General features: G+C 47.8%; 2 protein-coding genes across 4 annotated transcripts in view; one reads left to right on the top strand and one right to left on the bottom strand.

Annotated features, from left to right (window-relative positions):
* CSNK2A2 (casein kinase 2 alpha 2) overlaps nt 1-20,753 on the top strand; it is a 162,132-nt gene that overhangs the window by 53,906 nt on the left and 87,473 nt on the right. The window lies entirely within an intron of this gene.
* NDRG4 (NDRG family member 4) overlaps nt 1-20,753 on the bottom strand; it is a 70,425-nt gene that overhangs the window by 49,034 nt on the left and 638 nt on the right. For all 3 annotated transcript variants that reach the window (XM_063140883.1, XM_063140881.1, XM_063140882.1), the window contains exons 2-3: nt 13,153-13,244; nt 8,314-8,358 (exon numbers count right to left, since the gene is read on the bottom strand). In XM_063140883.1, the coding sequence (XP_062996953.1) occupies nt 8,314-8,358; nt 13,153-13,221 (114 nt within the window). In that variant the 5' untranslated portion in view covers nt 13,222-13,244. The remainder of the gene's footprint in view (nt 1-8,313; nt 8,359-13,152; nt 13,245-20,753) is intronic.

The raw sequence follows: 20,753 nt of genomic DNA, 5'->3' as shown, positions 1-20,753 counted from the left end.
CATGGTCAGCGCAGATAGAACTTCAGAGCCCTTATGACAGCCAAGAGACTTATACTATCACATTGGAAGGACAAATCCACACCTCCCATAATGCAATGGATCGAGGACTTAATAACATTATCAACTTTTGAACTGGTGTTATAGAGATGCAACTTGCAAGTGGATAAATACACAGATATCTGGTCTGCTTTTATACAGAGGTTTCAAAAAAGCAAACTAGATATCTGTGTATTTATCCACTTGCAAGTTGCAACTACGTAACACCAGTTCAAAAGTTGATAATGTTATTAAGTTATACAAACTCTCCCACCCCACATTTTTCCCTTTATGAACAGTACACATGATGGAAATTGACGATAATCCTATATACTAATGTATGGTGTGTGTTTTCCGTTTTCACAATGTATTTTCTGTTTTATTTTGCTAACGTTCACAATTTTTTTTTAAAAAAAAGAAACGTCAACCAAGAGGGATTCTACACGTCGTACTGAGGGCGCTTCCATGCGCCCCCAGTGCGCCCCCAAAGCGATCGTGTAGCTTGCCTGACGAAGAGACGAGGAAGAGGCGTCCTTGCCGCTACCATCCACCTACCTCCTCCGACCCGGCCGGCGAGGAGGTAGGTGGATGGCGGTGGCAAGGACGCCTCTTCCTCGTTTCTTCGTCAGGCAAGCTACACGATTGCTTTGGGGGCGCACTGGGGGCGCATGGAAATGCCCTCAGTACAACGTGTAGAATCCCCCCAAGACCTGTGGCTGGTTGATGTTGGAGACATAAATGTTATGGATACAATATACTTGATTCAGAGTGGCTTCTGCCACCTACTGATGCTGTGTGGAATTCTGGGAACTTACATCAGATGGAGCCATACTGTCATTCAAACAATATCTAGAATAATTATGGGGTCAAAAAGGAGCACAAAACTTGCAAATTCCTAGGGTAATTCAGTTGTTTTACTGTGGGTTTTTTTTGGAATGTAGAATCTAATGGCAATAACCAGTTATTTTAGCACATTTATTTGTCATGTGGGTTTATGTAGTCACAGCTACAGACAACATTTTCGAGGGGCATTATTTATTTCATTGTTCATGCCCTTCCTCCAAGAAGCACACGCACACACAGACCATCCACCAGTGACTCTTTTCACTGGGATTTGAACCCAGGCACTAAAGTACAAGCACGGGAGTTCTTGTGCCTGATATTTTTACCCACCCCATGATCTTGTATTGGCTTTGGGCATGTTCCCTGAGTTATCAATGTGTGGCCACGTTTGGACTAGTTCCCTTGGGATGGTTTGTTATGCCTCTACATAATTTTCTGGTTGGCCAGCTAGACTACTGACATCAGCGTGGGGGCTTATCTCAGCACTGGATGAAACAGGAGTCTGTCTCCACTAAGGGGCTGGCATCTGCTGGTCTCAAATGCCCATAAACAGGTGATGCCTCACCTTGGGATTTTGTCTCCCTGGAAACACCCAAGCCAGGATTCCAAGTATGCCCTCACATTCTCTCAGATGCTCTGCTCTGCACAGAGCTCAGATTCCCTAGGTTCTAATCAAGCAGGAAAAATGTATTAGCTCACTTAGCTTGACTTTATTGATTTGTATCAGCCAACAAGGCCCTGGACCTGAAAACAAAAAGGGATGCATATAGGAAGTGGAAGGAAGGCCAGGCTACAAAAGAAGAGTACAGACAAGTGGCGCAGAAGTGCCGAAATGGCGTCAGGAACCCTAAAGCTGAGAATGAGCTGAGATTAGCGAGGGATGCTAAAAGCAATAAAAGGGCTTTCTTCAGATATGTGAGTAGTAAAAGACAGAGGAAAGAAATGGTGGTTCAACTGCTTAATGAGGATGGCAAATTGATAACAGATGACAAAGAAAAGGCTGAAGTGCTCAATTCCTACTTTGCCTCAGTCTTCTCCCAAAAGCGGGTCTATAACCCCCCTGAAAAAAGTGAAGCAGAAGTTATGGGGGCAGGATTACAGTTTGAGATTGATAAACAAATGGTCAAAGAACACCTAATTTCCTTGAATGAGTTCAAATCTCCAGGGCCCGATGAACTGCATCCTAGAGTAATGAAGGAGCTAGCGGAAGAACTCTCAGAACCTTTGTCTATTATCTTTGCAAAATCATGGAAGACGGGTGAGGTGCCGGACCACTGGAGGAGGCTAACGTTGTCCCTATCTTCAAAAAGGGCAAAAAGGAGGAACCTGGGAACTACAGACCAGTCAGTCTGACATCCATCCCTGGGAAAATTCTGGAGCAGATTATAAAGAAGTCAATCTGTAAACACCTTGAAATCAATGCGGTGATCACTAGAAGCTAACATGGATTTGTCAAGAACAAGTCCTGTCAGACAAATTTGATCTCATTTTTTGATAAGGTAACCTCCCTTGTGAACCATGGGAACGCTGTGGACGTCATATATCTTGACTTCAGCAAAGCTTTTGACAAAGTACCACATGCCATTCTGATTAACAAACTAGCTAAAAGTGGGCTAGATGGAACAACTATTAGGTGGATTCACAGTTGGCTACAGAATCGGACTCAAAGAGTACTTATCAATGGAACCTTCTCAAACTGGGGAGATGCAACGAGTGGGGTACCGCAGGGCTCAGTCCTGGGCCCAGTGCTCTTCAACATTTTTATTAATGATTTGGATGAGGAGGTGCAGGGAATGCTGATCAAATTTGCAGATGACATAAAATTGGGTGGGATAGCTAATACCCTGGAAGACAGAAACAAACTTCAAAGTGATCTTGATAGGCTGGAGTGCTGGGCTGAAAACAACAGAATGAAATTTAATAGGGATAAATGCCAAGTTTTACATTTAGGAAATAGAAACCGAAGGCACAGTTACAAGATGGGGGATACTTGGCTCAGCAATACTACAAACGAGAAGGATCTTGGAATTGTTGTAGATTGCAAGCTGAATAAGAGCCAACAGTGCGATATGGCTGCAAGAAAGGCAAATGCTATTTTGGGCTGCATTAACAGAAGTATAGCTTCCAAATCACGTGAGGTACTGGTTCCTCTCTATTCGGCCCTGGTTAGGCCTCATCTAGAGTATTGCGTCTAGTTCTGGGCACCACAATTCAAGAAGGACGCAGACAAGCTGGAGCGTGTTCAGAGGAGGGTGACGAGGATGATCAGGGGTCTGGAAACAAAGCCCGATGAGGAGAGACTGAAAGAACTGGGCATGTTTAGCCTGGAGAAGAGAAGATGGAGGGGAGACATGAGAGCACTCTTCAAATTCTTAAAAGGTTGTCACACAGAGGAGGGCCAGGATCTCTTCTTGATCCTCCCAGAGTGCAGGACACGGAATAACGGGCTCAAGTTAAAGGAAGCCAGATTCCAGCTGGACATCAGGAAAAACTTCCTGACTGTTAGAGCAGTGCGACAATGGAATCAGTTACCTAGGGAGGTTGTGGGCTCTCCCACACTAGAGGCCTTCAAGAGGCAGCTGGACAACCACCTGTCAGGGATGCTTTAGGGTGGATTCCTGCATTGAGCAGGGGGTTGGACTCGATGGCCTTGTAGGCTCCTTCCAACTCTGCTATTCTATGATTCTATGATTTCCCAGGGCATTAAGTCTAATCCCCCAAGCCCTAAACGACGGGTGGTGCAAATTTTTATCTTAGTTTATTTGAGACGCGGGAGGCCATTTTCAAGTGGACTTGTAGCTGGGAAGGGAAGGGTCAACCTTCCCTCCCAACATGTTGCAGCACCCTCTAAACCCCCCCCCCCCGAATGGTATATAACTGGAGAGAGAGAAAATCTTCCTGTTTGTGTCCATAGGAGTTTCTTTCCTGCGCTCAATTGGGATGCAGAGGGGGATTTCCAGGGGGATGGCACTTAAGGAAGGAAGGGTTACACCCGCCCCTCCCTTTCTGCTTTGCCCCCTCCCCAAATCCCCCCTCCACATAAGCCTTGCCCCATCCTTTGTCCACAAAGTCTCTACTGATGAGGTGAACCTGTGAGGAATTTCCTTCCGGGAAGAATCCTCTGCATGCTTTGAAATAAAAACTACCAAAAGGACTGGGTTGCCCAAGCAACCGCTGCCATGGAAACAAGAGCATTTCCTCAAAACTGACTGAAATGTGACTTCAGGCAATGGACAGAGCCTCCCTGTACGAGGCGGCAGGATGCAGCTTCCAAGAGACCTAGGAAACAGATTATCCAAAAGTGCAGGTTGGCATTTCCAATCTTGCTCACACACCTGAGCCCATCTTCTGATTCTTGACCTGCCATTCCACAAAGAGGGGGAGGGTCCTCACCTGAGGAGCAGTTCCTCCTCTCTGATGGTTATGCACTCTGCTTGGTCTGTAGGCTTGAATGGACCAGGAAGAGGTAGGGGGCTAGCCCCTTCGCCCTGCTCCTGCTCGGTTTACTGGTGGCCCTGTAGGACTCCACCTTGATGGATTTCTGGGTGGCAGAGGCTTCCTTCTGACCATCTGGAATAATTTCCGATGACTGACAGACAGATAGATACCCAGGTAGGTAGGCAGACAAACAGAACCTGGACCCCAAATGAGGGCAAATTCAGCCAACAGAGCAAGGTGTCTTTTTACCTTTGGTAACTGGGGAAACAGAAACATTTCCACCTTACAACAGTTGAGAACCCCTTTCTCAGCCTTCCCCAACCAGATGAGTTTGTTCTAGAACTCTCATCATCTCCCATGGGGCGTGGCCAGGCTGGGGAAGGCTGCCCTAAATGAAGGGGGAAGTGAGAGACTCATGCGTTTGGTGTAGTCCGGCTACAGGTGTTTCTTCTTTTAGCAACCCCATCCAGTTCAGCCAGCAGGCAAGGGGGGGAAGAAGCAGCCCACCTGTGGACCTGGTGCAGAAAGTTCAGCCTCAGACCTGCCTGGCAGAGGCCTGAAGGGTGGCCCATTGGGACCTTTGCCATGGCACCTGGTGGAGTGGGCGCCCTTCCTTCCCACTTTACAAAGGAAATGTCAGGAGCCCCAGGTCATGCAGAGGAAGACCACGGCACCCTTGCCACACCAGTGTTGCACCCCCCCAAAGACAAGTGGGGGGAGGGGGAGATACAGCATTGGCTCCTCCCACGTGGCCTCGAGTTTTTCAGGTCACCAACTCTGTGCAGGAAGCAGCCCCAAAGGCAACATGACAAAGAGCCCTGAGCAGCGGTAGCTAGTGGTGCAGCTACAGCTGGAGCTTGGGGCCCACATGCAGGGTCTTGCAGCCCAAGGGGTCTCCCGTGACTACCCAGAGAATGGCAGCTCATGGGCGCCATGGAAAACCAGCCCAGCATGGGAAAGCATGGGGCCAACAGCACAGCGCTCTCCCTTCTTATTTGGAAATGACTTCATGTGGGTTGGAATAGCCTTTGAGTTTGATACTGTGAAGAATTCAAGCCAACTTATGCTGCTGTCAGAGTTGGGACACATTGTGCTTGTGTCTGCATGGTGCAGCCCTACAGAGGGAGAGAGAGCGAGCTGTCCACTCTATTCTCCCGAGGGGAGGCTGCCCCACAGCGCAGGGGAGGGAGTCCATTGAGAGGCATGGAATCCTTTTTATGGTATACTGATGACATTTTTCTGATTTTTGGAAGCTAAGAGGAGTCCCCCCGCCCCTGGATTTTGTTTCTTGGATTAATGAACTACATCTCACTATCAAATTTACTAATAATTATAGCACATTGCATGTTCCTTTAAAACCACACCTTTCAACAGAGGACAGGAGGCTGATCTCTAGAACTATGGACAGGAATACCTTGCTTCATTATTCTAGCCGCCATTCACCACATATGTTGAGGAATTTACCGTATGGTCAATATTTGTGTATTAAGCAAAGTTTTACATCCTATAGTGATTATAAATCTCATTTGGAATCTTTGGCTAAAGAATTACAGAACAGAGGATATCTGAAGTGGATAATCCATGAGTTGAGAAAAAGAGCGGACAGAATTCCACATCAAAAATTCTTTACTCAATAATCCTGTTGCTCTACATCACAGATATATTTTTCTGTGCCATATTCCCCACTATCATTTTCATAGAATTGTAGAGTTGGAAGGGGCCTATAAGGCCATCGAGTCCAACCCCCTGTTCAATGCAGGAATCTACCCCTAAAGCATTCCTGACAGTTGGTTGTCCAGCTGCCTCTTGAAGGCCTCTACTGTGGGAGAGCCCACAACTTTCCTAGGTAACTGGTTCCATTGTCCTACTGCTCTAACAGTCAAGAAGTTTTTCCTGATGTCCAGCCAGAATATGACTTCCTGTAACTTGAGCCCATGATTCCATGTCCTGCACTCTGGGATGATTGAGAAGAGATCCTGGCCCTCCTCTGTGTGACCACCTTTTAAGTATTTGAAGAGTGCTACCATGTCTCCCCTCAGCCTTCTCTTCTCCAGGCTAAACATGCCCAGTTCTTTCCGTCTCTCCTCATAGGGCTTTGTTTCCAGACCCCTGATCATCCTGGCTGCCCTCCTCTGAACACGCTCTGGCTTGTCTGCGTCCTTCTTGAATTGTGGTGCCCAGAACTGGACACAATACTCTAGATGAGGCCTAACCTGGGCCAAATAGATTATAATCTACTATCAATAAGATTATCAGAAAACTTTGGAATGTAGTGAATGATCTACATGGTTGTGCCAATGTGCCAGTAGTAAGTTACCCTAGGGCTACACATCCCTCAAGAACCCTTTTGTATGTTCTGCTCTTTCCCACATCAGTCCTTGCAATGGTGATTTTAGAGGCTCCTATAAATGTGGACATTGTGTTAACTGCCCCCAATTCCTTCAAATTCAGGAGTAGGCAATTTAAATTGCACACTATGTTTAACTATAATACCATGCGTGTCATCCATGTTATAATATGTTCTTGTAATTACATGGATGTGGGGAAAACGAAAAGATGGATTTGGCTGCATATCTGTAAACATCTTGTTGTTACATCTTGTGCCTTAAAACTGTGAACTCCGCTTGTTTATATATTCAGCCAGTTCCACACGCTGATTTATGGCTACTCAACAGCATTTTCTCTTTGGTTGGTGACTTTGGGCCTTTGGAGCACAGATCTGTTCCAGGGAAGGAGTGAGGAGCAGAAAATCAGGTGGAAATGATTTTTAGCTTATGGAAAATTTGTGTGAGTAAAGTTTTGGGAAATGAGTGACACTGAGAGCATATTTGTTTTTCTTTCAGATTTCTCAGGTTTAATACAATATTGAAGTTTTCTCTAGATGAATTAATCAGCCTACAATCTAAAATATACTTGGCCAACAGGCCCCATTTAATTGACTAGGACACCACTGAATATCTATAATATTTATGAAGTTAAATTTTTGCTTGTGATATTAGATTTGTGAACTGCCCAGAGAGCTTCGGCTATTGGACGGTATAAAAATGCAATCAATCAATCAATCAATCAATCAATTTCATATTTTTGCTATATATGTAAAACTAAGAAGATTGGTCTATATAGTTCCTGAGGAAGGCTGTATTCGTCAAAACAGCAATACCTGGGGTTTCATTGATTTATCCAATGGATATGATGCAGTGGAGGCTGGTGGCTCCGATGCCAGTGCAGCGGTAAATCTGCTCCTGGTTTCACTCAGAATAAGTCAGAACTCTAAAAGAGCAATCCAGTCTGCTGCATGGTCACTGGAGCCACTAGCTTCACGGATACTATGTATGACTGTCATGATTGGTATGATATATATATGGGCATCAGTATTGTTGACTTCTTCTGTGATTTGGTGCGTACAATTGATTATGCCTTAGTTGTTTATATATGAGCCTCGTGTGGTGCAGAGCAGTAAAGCAGCAGTTTCTGCAGCTGAAACTCTCCCCATGGCCTGAGTTCGATCCCAGCGGAAGCTGGTTTCAGGCAGCCGGCTCGGGTCGACTCAGCCTTCCATCCTCCCGAAGTCGGTAAAATGAGTACCCAGCTAGCTGGGGGAAAGGTAATAACGGCCGGGGAAGGCAACGGCAAACCACCCCGCTATAAGGCCTGCCAAGAAAACGTCAGCGAAAGCTGGCGTCCCTCCAAGAGTCAGTAATGACTCAGTGCTTGCACGAGAGGTTCCTAGTTGTTTATACATATATGTAATACAAACTTACTCCTTTTTATTCACCATATGTATTGGCATTTTGCAGTTCTATAAGGTTCCTTGCACATTGTGTGTGTTTTCGTTGAACCCCTGGAGAGCCAGTGCTGCTGCCAGTCAGTTTCGAGTATACTGGGCTAGAAGGGCCAATGGTCTGACTCAGGACAAGGCAGCTTCCGAGGTTCCTATGGCTGACTCCACTGGGAGTGCAGGAGGGATGAAGATAGTGAGAACAAGTAGGCACTTACCTTCCAGTCAGTGTCCACTGCAGACAGGAAAGTATCCGAATTCTCCTGGAAAGGAAATGGCTCAAATTAAACCAATGCTTCTCCTGGGGGTTCCAGCACTCATGACTTCCTTTCTAGCCCCACCCCTCAGCCTTGAGACTGGCTGTTTTCTAAAAGGCAACTCATCCAGCATGCTCTGAGGCCATCTTTGAGATCCATTTTGGTTCTACAGATCGAGGAATGAGGGACTTGTGGCCTTCCAGATGTTTTGGCCTACAACCCCTGTCACCTCTGGCTCTGCTGGCTGGGGGTGATGGGGGTCATAGGCCAAGACATCTGGAAGGCCACAAATCGCCAACCCCTCCTATAGAGAGTCAGGATGTCATGGGTGTAGTTCAGAAGAGATATCCCTACCTGGAAGACAGGTGGTCAGATTGTTCATGGGGCAGGAGATCTGGGGACAAGCAGGTGATGGAGCCCATGACAGAGACCATGGCACCAGTCAAGGGGTCAACTGGAGTTCTCCAAAGAACCACCATGGCATCTGCCCAAAGTCCCCAGATTCGCTTATCCTCCCTCTCGTGAGACCATGACAAGTCTCCCAACAAAACACAGGATCTAATCCTCACAAAGTGACAGAGCCTGAGGCAGCCTTCATGGCCTGCTTCACTACTTAGGGCTCATTTCAGCTTTGGAGGTTGCTGGAACAAGCTACCTGGGGTCTGCATTAAGTTCTACAACACGTGGCCCCGGCTGATTTCCTGCCTTGTTTCTTGGTGTCCTCATCGAACTTTGAGCCCACCAGCTGTAGCACAGGCCACAGGCTTCGATCACCGCTGCCTGTTGGTTTGGCCCTGCTAGGCCCAAGGGACCACTGGATCCTGCAAGTTCTAGGGCAGCCATGATGGATTAAGATGGATGCCCACTGCGGAAAAATCCAGCTCTGTGTAAGCTGCTTGGGAGTTTGGCTGAACCTTAGTGACGGTCAACGTGCGCCCTTGGCCTCTTTGTCAATGATAAAAACCTAATGAAGAGGAAGCAGCAGATCTAATAAGATGCTAACAACAAGCTCACAGAGAATGTAGAGTCATAAACATTTTCAGAATATTTGGGAGAATGTGCTAAAACTATGAGCAAGGAATGTCATATGTCAAACTGATCTGTGCAAAAATCTGCAGAAAAGCAGGGTCAGTTTGGCATATGAGGAAGACTATTGTGCTCATAGTTTCAGACTGGACCCCACTTTCCACTAACCTTAATAGTCTCCTTTATGTTGGGGGGGGGGGGGAGGAAATAGATGCCAAATATCTCTATAAATCACCAGGAAAAGAATATTCCATTTAAGTCCATTTCCAAATTCATCAAATATGTTAGAAGCAGGAACTCAGCTAGAGAGGCAGCTGGACCACTGAGCACAACAAGGGAAGTTAAAAGGGTGATAAAAGAGGGTCAGGAGATTGCAGAAAAGCTGAGTGAGGTTTTTTTCATCTGCCTTCACTGCAAAAGATTTGGGGCAAATGACCATCTTCAGGAAGGGAGCCTGAAGAACTGAGGCAAAGCAAGGACAGGAGAGATGCAGATGTCGAATGTGAAATTGTTGATCTTCTTGATCTTCTAACAAAAATGTGTGACTTGTCCAGCCTCCATACCAAAGGAATGGGAAGTGGCCAATGTAATGGGTAATTTTTAAAAAAGGGATCCATGAAGGATCCATAAAAAAAGTTTACTCTCTTTCCAGTACATTGATGGGAAGCATTATTAAAAATAAAATTATCAACCATGTCATTTAGCAAGCATATAATCTCGTTGAGCAAGTCTTGCTTAATGAGAATCACCATGGCTTCTGAAAATGTTAAAACTCCTTTGAGAGGGTCAGCAAATATGTGGATAAGAATGATTCAGTAGCTCCATGTACGTGGACTTTCAAAAAGCCCTTCGGATAGTGTCCATCAAGGGCCTGGCCCCTGCCGCCCTGCTCCTGCCAAGCCACAGTCCAAGGCACAGGAGCCCGGCTGGAGGAGCTGGCTGGAAATGGGGCACACATCTTTCCTTTTCAGGATCTCCCCCTCCCGCTCAGAGATATTCAGTATGGCTTTTACTACAGACGGGGTTTCTTTGTCACTAGGAAGTGTCACACAAGGATCCCTCCGCGCTTCATAAACAGGCTTCAGCTTGATGGGCTCTGAGGCAATGGCTCCAGCACTGCCTGTTCCCTCACTCAGGTTCCCTCTTTGAGGTGGACAAGTGGGGCTGGTGATGCCACTGGGGGCGTATGAGGCAGTCAGTTGAGAAGGCAGAGAGGCATGATGAGGGAGGGATGCTGGCTGAACGAGCGGGGGCTGGCTGACTAGGCCACAGAGAGGTCCCGCCACATGGGCTGCTGACAGAGGGAATGTGGTGTGTGCGGTGGAGGTTCGAGTCCTGAATGCTCCTCTTGGCAAGCAAAAAGGGAGTGGCAGGCATTGCCCACCCTGCTTTCCCCTGGCCGAGCACGTGGGCATCGTCACTACAGTGGGGTGTGCTGCAGGATGTGACTGGGTCATCACGACATCATTGGCTATCTCTACATCTGCATGCCATGTGAATGACATTGCTGGCATTGTCCCTGCCTGGCAGGCAGTGATGGGTCTTCTCATTCTTCTACAGCTTTTGTATACTTTGGGGGGAATTCGTCTCCCCCACCCCACCCAAGTATGCATGAGATTTGGCAGTCATTCCGCTAGAAAAGTAGTGATGGCATATCTGTAGGCCAACCACAATATTCCACAATATTATATATTATTTATTTATTTGACACTTTTCTAATAAAATTTCTCTGAATAGGATTGCTGTGCTCAGACCAGGAACATCAGAAGTGCCCTGATGCTGGATCAGACTGAGGGCCCATCTAGTCCAACACTCTGTTCACACAGGGTCCAACCAGCTGTCGACCAGGGACCAATAGAGCAGGACATGGTGCAACAGCACCCTCCCACCCATGTTCCCCAGCAACTGGTGCACACAGGCTTACTCCCTCAGATACTGGAGGCAGCAAATAACCATCAGGGCTAGTAGCTATTGATAGCTGTCTCCGGCTAAATTTGCTGATGGCATTAAATTATTTAAGGTGGTTAAAACAAAAAGGGGCTGCAAAGACCTCCAAAAGGTTCTCTCCAATCTGGGTGGCATTAAAATGGGCAACAAGGTACAATACAAGCCAGTGTAAAGAAAGCTCAACTAGGGGTACATTTACACTGATTGGGGCTAAGCTAGCACTGGACTGGTCAGGAGAGAGAGTTCAGAGTCATGGTTGATGGTATCAATGCAGTGTGTGACAGCAGTGAAAAGACAAATTTCATGCTAGGGATTGTAAGGAAAGGGATCAAAAATCAAACCGCCAATATTGTAATGCCTTTCTACAAATCCATGGTGCAACCACATTTGGAATATTGTATACAGTTCTGACCAATGTATCTCAAAAATAATATTATAAAGCTGGGAAAACTGCAGAAAAAGGGCAAGCAAAATTATCAGGGGACTGAAGAAACTCCCTTACGGGGAACGGTTACAATATTTGGGGCTGTTTAGCATTTTAAAAAAGGTGAGTAAGGCCCTTTCTACACCTACAGCCCTTTCCCAACAGAGGAGGGATGATTGCGAGTTTTCCCGCTTCTGCGATAGCCGCTCACAGGGGGACACAGGGGTTCCGTCGCGGGAGCACGTCTGCCCCATTATGGCAGTTCCACATGTGTATCGGTAGAAGTGTGTGGGGCTAGGCAGATGGCTACGGGGCACAGAATTTTTTTTTAATTACTCCTGAGGGATGCGCACCAGCACCGATACACAGCAACACATGGGGGGGTTAGGAACTCTGTCGAATATGCGCTCCTGCGCAGAGATGTGTTTGTTTTTTAAAAATAACCTCAGCAGCAAAATACACCGATACCTGTGCACACGCCCCTCACAGCTAATTGGCTGTTCGCTGATCCTAGAACTCACAGCGAACAGCAGCAACCTCGGGGGGGGGGGGCGCACCACTGAGGTTCCTCGCAATGGATGCAAGAGAGCCGGAAAAAACGTGACAAAAGTCATCAGGGATATTCCAGGAAAACTGGGAAGTAGAGCCGAGATCACCACAGGAGCAGGTGAACGTCATGTGGCCCATTAGTGATGACTATGATACAATCCTGGAATAAACGGCTGGTGTGGACACCCCCTACGTGGTTATAAAATTGTACACGGTATGGAGAAAACAGAAAAATAACCTTTCCTCTTTCACAATATTAAGACCTGGGGTAAATGAGGGGAGATTCAGGAGAAACAAAAGAAGAGACTTCTTCATGCAGCCCCTAGTTCCACAAGATGTGGTGACAGCCAGCAACTTAGATGGCTTTAAAATGGGATTAGAAAATGTATTTTCAAAAGTATACTACCACCTTTTGTAAGTTCACCTGAGAATCTGACCTCCCCACCCCAGGTCCCTTTTTTAAAAATGCAGAGATCATCCAAAGAGTGAGCTCTACTTTTTCTGATGAAAGTTTACATGATAACGATTTTCTTCTCTCTGGCCCACAAAAGTGGCAAAATCCTATTTTTCCTGATGCTCCATCATGGGCTGTCTTAGAAATTCATGTGCCAGCCACGCCCCCTGCCTTTTGTGGCATCTTGTCTGATGAGATCTGGAGACCTTGAAAGCTTGCACATTTGTTGTGATCTTTCGGTTTGCCAAATAAAGGTATTATACAAATACGGATTTGGGCATTTTTCCTAGCAGGACCTACCTTTGTTATTGTTGTTTTTATCTTTTATCAAGCTGCTGGAGGCCAGCCTCTATAAAGGGCCCATGTTTCCAGACCCTCCGCTCAAGTGAAAAGGACTCACCAATTCTGTGTCCTGTCCACGAAGCAGCGGCTTCTCTTCCGTGAATCGCTGCTCATGCAGGCCGGCCATGGTCACTTCCTGCAACAGCAATCCTGCATGGGGATGAAAACAAAGTGTAGCCATCAGCACAGCCTGGGGCACTCCAAAGCGTGACTCGTGTTGACTTACTCAGACCCTCCTGGGCTTGGCTTACCAACCACCTGAAGGACAGAGCCCCTTGCTCACTAGTGAGATGTCTAGTTGGACTGGTCACCATGCCTGGCCTTCATAGGGCAGCTTGCAGCGTTCAAAGGGCTCCCTACACTTCAGCTCTGAATTCTCCAATGTGTTCCTTGTGAAGGCCTCTCCTCGCACCCACCAGGCTCTCAGATCTTAAGACCTTTTAAGTTTTAATTTAAAAAAGAAGGAGCCGGGGGGGGGAGGGGGCTGCGACGTGAGGCGTCAGCCTCCGGCACCATCTTCGTTTCCATGAAAGTGGTTTTATGTTACAGAACTCAGACACACACACACACACACACACCTTGTTGTTAGGCTTACAGGCAAGTTACTTTTCTTTCAGTCTCACCAGCTTGCGTTTTGGGAAATGAGCTGCACCGCGGTCTCTATATTTGGAAGTGCCAGACGCAGGTGGCACATGGGATGATGAACAACTCCAGTCCCTAAATAAATAACCTCAGACCCTGTTGCTCCCCATTCAGGCAAACATGCTGAGAACAGAGCAGAGAGAAGAGGTGAAATCCCCCACCAACCGTTGCTCCCCATCTAGACAAAATCATTGCAATGGCACTTGGATCAGGGCCACCAGCGGAGCACAATTTATCTTTGATGAGGAAGAAAATGCTTGGAAGAGTTCTCCCCCTTTGTCCCCTCTCCCCCTCCTCAGGACCCACCCTTCCCCCCTTTCCCTAAAACAGAGGGGGAGGGGAAACACCACCCTCCCCTTGGGGAAGACGACTTTGAAGACTTGAGTGAGCCCAGCAGAGGGGGGGTCGGAGGCCGGCAGCACCTCTTTCGCCCTTTTGCAGTCAGTACAATTTAGAGGGGGGGGAAGTACATGCATTGGGGAAGGCAAAAAGTCACTGGTGGGGGGCTGTCAAGAAGGATTTGGGGAAGAGTTTGTCCTTTTCCTCCATCCACTATAATCCTGAATCGTCCGCTAGCGTAGGGCCTGCAAATCGCAAGGAAGTGAATAGGTGTCATTTGTATATATGGGGAACCTGTTGAAATTTCCTCTTCATCACAACAGTTAAAGCTGCAGGTGCCCTGCCCTCTTTTAAATCTGGTCACTCTAGTATAGCTCCTGCAGCTTTAACTGCTGTGATGAAGAGGGAATTTCACCAGGTTCTCCATATATACAAATGACACCTGCTGAAATTCTCTTTTCTATGCAACTATTAAAGATACAGGAGCCCTGTCCTCCTTTTCATAGGGTCACCCTAACTGAGCACTTGGCCACCTTCATTCATGACTTGAATGTCAACATGTGTTGTGGACACTTGAGTTTACAGAGATGTAAAATTGGGAGAGGCAAAGGAATAAGAGATACTAAACTCTAGAATATAAGCTACAATGCAAAAATTGAAGAGACAAGAAGAAAGGAATAAAATGAAATGACTTAGGAACAAAAGTAACATGCTTCCTACAAGGGGGAAAACATCTTGTGCACAAGTGGGTTTTTTTTGTGGGGGGGGGCTTTTGTGTGCAGTTGCACATTTAACGCTCAGGGCTTTTGGTCTGTCTGGTATTCAGCATCACAAGAGAGGCACATTCACAGTGCCCAGTCCTCCATGTTCTTCCCTTTGTGATGTGATTAAAAAGCAAAATACAAAACAAACAAAAAACCAGAAGTATGTTGTTCGATCTATACAGGATTTCAAGCACAATGCAGGCAGAAGATTAGACTGCAGCCTTTCAAAATGCCTATGCAAAGTGATCCTGAAATGGGGGATGAACAGCTGGGTGGCAGCATACCTGCCTTGAGGTGTCTCCTGAATGAGAAACTGATGCTGGTGATGTACACTTGGAGCTGCATACACTGACCTGGCATGTTTCTTTGCTGTCCTCTTCCATTAAAAAAAGCATGTTCTAAGCTGCCTAGCCAAGGCTTTGGGAACCTTATAAGAACAAAAATCAAATTAAAACACATTTATAAATAAAAGGCTTTGGGAACCTTATAAGAACAAAAATCAAATTAAAACACATTGATAAAATGTTTATAAATAAAATAGATATAAATAAATCATAAAACCCAACAGAAAAAACAGTGTCTCCTGAGGGAAATTATCAGAAAGACAAGCTGCTGAAACCGAGGGCCAAGAGTAAAAGACTGCCTCCTAAAAGCCAGCCAGGAGGGAGAACAGCACATCTCTGGAGAAGGCCATTCCACACCTCAGGGTAACTAAGAGAAAGGCCCCGCTTTTAGCTGTGACAGGAACACAAAGCCAGGTCTGAAGAGATGAGCCTTAACTGGCTTGAAGCTGAACTACAGAGAGGCAATCCCTGAGGTCCATGGAGCTCAAGGTGTGAAGGGCTTTTAAGCAGGGCTGTTGAACACAGTTATCAGATGCAGCTGGCCTCTGAATTTCCAGTTGCTGGGTAGGAACAGCAGTGTGGGCAGGTTCTCGCCCCCGTCTCTTGCCCAAGGGATTCCCAGAGCCATCTGAGCGGCCCTGGTCAGAAACAGGGTGCTTGATGAGGTGGGCCTTTGGCCTGATCCCGCAGGGTTGCTCTTACGTATATCCTTAAAGCGCTCTTAGATGCCACAACAAACAGAAAGCAGGGCTGGGTCAAACAGCGTTCCTAGACTCCAAACCTGTTCCGGCAGGGAAATCACAACCTCATCAATCAGAGGCAAACCCACTCCCTCAAGGACTCAAGGGGATCCCTTTGTCTGGATGCCATCGCAGTTTGCCATCATCCATCTGACCACTATCTCCAGACCCATAGGAGCGGATGCCAGTGATATACTGATCACTCCTCATTCCCAAACTATACAATGGCCATAGCTAGATGGAGCTTTATCCCGAGGCGATCCCCAAGATCGTCCCTGTGCATCCACATGACACACAGGATCCCAGGATGATCCATCCCTTGCCCCGGGATCTCACCCTACACTTTAGGCCCTCCTTTTCCGTGGTCTCAGGCTGATCCCAAGACCACAGAACATGTGGGCTGGTGTCGCAGTTTGTCCCGGCTCCTCGTGGATACTTTCGAGGAGCCGTGAGCCGTGCACGGGGGTAGGGTGGGGGGAATGGGGGAAAGTGTAAAAACAAACAAACTACTTACCCTTTGAGAAAACCAAACGAAATGTCGGCCGCGATGACCTCGCCCTCCAAGGTCGTCACGCGCCGCATGTAAACAGAGGGGGAGATCTCGTGATAAAAATATTGTGAGATCTTCACCCCTCCATCATGCTAGACTGGTAGCTGAGACCATAATCTCTTTCAGCAGCCTCATACGGAAGTTCAATAGGAACAGTGCTAACACCAAGCTTTTGGGAACACCACAGCCTGATGCTGATCCTGGGAAAATGTATCGAACAGGTAATTAAGTGGTCATTCTGCGAGCATCTAGAAAATAATGCATTCATGATTAGGGGCCAACATGGGTTTGCCTTGACTTATTCGTGCCAGACCAACCTTATCTTTCAATAGAGTTGCTGGTTTGGAAGATCATGGGAGCGCTGTAGACAACAGTATGCCTTGATTTCAGCAATGCATTTGACAAGGTTTTCCACAATATCCTCGTTGACAAGAAGGTAAAATGTGAGTTGGAAAATATTACAATTAGGTGGATCCACAGCTGTTTGAGCAGCTGTACTCAATGAGTGCTAATGCACAGATCGTGGTCACCCTCCTGGAGGGAGGACTCAAGTGGAATGCCGCAAGGTTCTGTGCTATTCAACATTTTTATAAATGACTTGGATGAGGATGTAGAGAGGTTGCTTAAAAAATTTGCAGATGACACAAAACTAGGAGGCACAGCCAACTCCATGGAAGGCAGGATCGAGAGTCAAAAGGGTATAGACCACCTGGAACACTGGGCTGAATCTATTCAGATGAGGTTCAACAGAGACATATGTAAAGTCTTGCATTTAAGTTCAAAAACCCCACCCCCAAAGACATAAATATGGGATGGGGAGGCCTGGCTTGGAAGCAGTACACGTGAAAAGAAAAGTGTCTTAACGTATCACACGCTCAATATGAGCCAGCAGTGTGAAGAGGCAGCTAAGAAAGCTAATGCTGTCTTGGGATGCATTAACAGAAGCGGATCACAAAAAAGTAATAGTTCCGTTCTATTCTGCATCGGAATAGAAAGCCACATTTGGAACACGGCGTCAAGTTCTGCACACACCGTTTTAAGAAGGACATTGACAAGTTGAAGTGCAGCTAGAGAACAGCAACCAAGATGGTGAAAGGGGTCTGGAAACCAAGTCCTCTGAGGAATGGCAGAAAGAACTGAGTGGGCTTAGTCTGAAGATGAGAAGATGAAGGGGAAACCTGACAGCAGTCTTCAAATATCTGAAAGGCTGTCTTGCCGAAGATGGACCAGACTTGTTCTGTGTTGGCAAGAAGTGTGGAAATTGCAGTAAAGCAGATTTTTAGAAGAAACTTTGTGACTGCTGTTCAGCTCTGTGTTTGGGAGGTGGAGGCTTCTCCTTTACTGGAGGTATTTAAGCAGAGGCTGGATAGCCACCTGTCAGTGATGCTGTAGCTGCACCCTGCATTGCAGAGCCTGCATTGAGCAGGGAGTTGGACTATATGATCTCCACGGTTCCGTCTAACTCTATGACTGCCCCTGTGACATGCCAGCGCCTGTGTAGCCTCTGTCATGTTCTCTGGCCTCAGTCCCTCCTCTGATTCAGAGCTGGTTTCAGAGAGGAAGGAGGATTCAGCCAGTAACCCATAATCTGCTACAGAGGGTACCACTCTGATGCAGTCCTCACCACTGCAGAAATGGGCAATGGTCCTTTAAGAACTAAGCAGCGCCTCCGAAGGCTTCAAAAGGCATGTTGCTGAGACAGTTACTCTTCCTGGGTGAGTTTCAGCCAGTGATCTGTCCAGGGTCCTGACAGATCTTGCCTTGCCTTGCCCGTTGAGTACCTGCATTCTCTAACTCGTTTACTGGATGTCACTTTGCCTCTTTGAATGTGACCTTTCTGGATGGGATCCAGTCCTTCCAACTAGTACCAGCTGGGCCAGGACAGGCTCTGGTAGAGATCCCATTAAAAGTTTGGTATCCAAGTTAGGCTACAGCCAAGGGATTTTATTGTATCAGCAACAAAAAACTGTCAAAAGTTCACAGCGGGCTGCTGATGTGTACCTGGGTGCCAAAACACCCTCCAGTACCTGGAAGGGTTCTCCTGGGCCTGAGGCAGCAGATGCAACGATGACTGAGAAAAATTATGAATTTCCTGCCCTCACGGGCACCCGCAGCCTTCCGCAATCTGCCTTCCAGATGTTATTGGCCTAGAACTCCCATCATCCCTGGCCAGTGGAATGCTGGTTAGGGATGATGGGAGTTGTAGTCCAGAAACATCTTGAGGGCTTGATGAGATTCAGCCCATATCTTTGACCACCTTCACTCAAGTCATCTCCCTATCAAAAAGCGGGAGATTCAAACCAGAGTAATGAGATCAAACACATGCCAAACTTTTTGAAAAGTTGCGTCAACCTGTTAAGTGCTCTCACTGTTGGGTTTGGGAAGGCTGCAGTAATGCATTCATTATAGCTGCAACCCTAACCCTTACCAGGAAGTAAACCACACTGAACACAGCAGGACTTACTTCCAAGGAAACATGGACAGAGTTGTGGAGCTGCAATCCTATAGCCACTTACCTGGGAGTGAGCTCCAGTCAACTCAATAGGACTTGATTCTGAATGCTTAGGGTTAGACTGTGAATGCCTCAAATTAACAGCCTAATAGCCCTTTCGATAAAGCTATGATTTGGGGAATGTTATGGGTGCTCTCACAAGATGGCTGCCATGGGGGGAAGGGGCTTGTCCATTCACAAAATAGCTACCATTTGGCTGATCACACTCATTTCCTGGAAGGCAAACTGGTGAGACCAAAAGAAAAGTAACTTGCCCAAGGACCTACGTCCAAGGCAGAGGTGGGGGCTGACCTCCAAAACACAAAAACACTCCTTTGAACCGAAATAGAGATGGCGCTGGAGGGCAGCCCAGCCTCCCAGTTATTTTTTCCTAAATTAAGCAGATGGTAAGAAATAAAAGTCAGGAGGAGCTGGGAGCCTGGTGGGCGCCAAGAGAGCTGCCCCCACCCCGGGCATATTGGTTGGAGACCCCAGTTTCACATTTTCAGCCAAAAAGCTGCCCGAGCAAAGCTATTCTCTCTGCCTGCATCTTATTATCTGCACATGCATCTGTAGAGGCATCTCATTCTCTGAGCCTTTGGCCCCTCCTGCAGGTGCAGCCTTCAGCATGGGGACGGTCTGATGACTTTGCGTCTGCTTTCTAAACAGGAGCTCAGACATGAGAGCAGGGCTCTTGGCCACGAAGCAATGTCCTGCGGCCTCAAAACCATCTGCAGAGGGCCTGAACGTTCCCAAAGCATAAAAACATGCGCCACTGGATCGTATGTCTCGGGGGCCTGTAGCGGAGGAACTGAGGGGCCACATCCACACACCTGGAGCTCACCACAAGCTCAGTAGGTGGGGAGCCTCTGCAGTCCTTCAGGCTCTTTGACAGAGCGCATTTCTGGAGAAAAGAAAGGGGGGCTTCATGACCGTTTGGTCTGGGTGAATCTAGCTTAGCCTCCCCTAACCTGGCACCCCTCCACATGTGTTTGACTACAAATCCCATCAGCCCAGCCATGCAGAGGTGTCAAGCCAAGGGAAGGCTACCTAGCCTTTTCTGGCCACCACGCACCCCCCTTCGTGCCAGTGCCCGCCCGATGCCTATCAAGTACAATAGATACAGGCACCACCTGAATCCAGCGGTCCACCAGGCCCATGCAGGCAGGGGCGCTGCAGGGCTCTCCCCTGCCTAGCCTGCTGCCTTTCACACCCCACACTGCAGCCTGAACTTGGGATCCAGGCCAGGGCGTAACTCTCCTGGACCACTGAGTCACGGCGGCCACCTCTGCATGATGGCCCCTAGCTACAGGGGGCAGTGCAAGAGGAGGGATGGAGGCGGCATTCCACAGAGGCGCACGCACATACCTGACCTCCTTCCCTCCCCCCCTCCTCCCCAGCACTGCCTAGCTAGGGAAGCAAGGTGGAGGCGGCTCGTGGCTCAGCACAGCCATTTCCCAAAGATCAGGCAAACAGTAGCAGTTTCAGAAAAAGAGGAGGGGACATGAGGGGGGGGAGAGGTAAGATTGCCACATTCTGGCGCTATGCAGAACTCCCTCACCCCACCTCCTGTGCAGACGTCGACTCAAAGGCAGGCGGGAGTCTAGCAGGCTCGGTCCTCGCAGCTCCGCTGCCACCGCCACCGCCACCGCCACCGCCTTCCCCCCTCCCCGCTCTGCCTCCTCTGGAGGAGCCTGATCCGGTGCCCTGGCTGGCGCTTTGGGGGAGGGGGAGGGTCCGCGGCAGCTGGGCCACCCCCTCCCCCTCCCCCCTCCAACTCAGAGGGGCG

This window comes from Elgaria multicarinata, chromosome 14 (assembly GCF_023053635.1).
Source record: "Elgaria multicarinata webbii isolate HBS135686 ecotype San Diego chromosome 14, rElgMul1.1.pri, whole genome shotgun sequence".
Lineage (NCBI taxonomy): Eukaryota > Metazoa > Chordata > Lepidosauria > Squamata > Anguidae > Elgaria > Elgaria multicarinata.
Note: the sequence above shows the minus strand (reverse complement) of the source record. Positions and strands in the feature narration are given on the sequence as shown.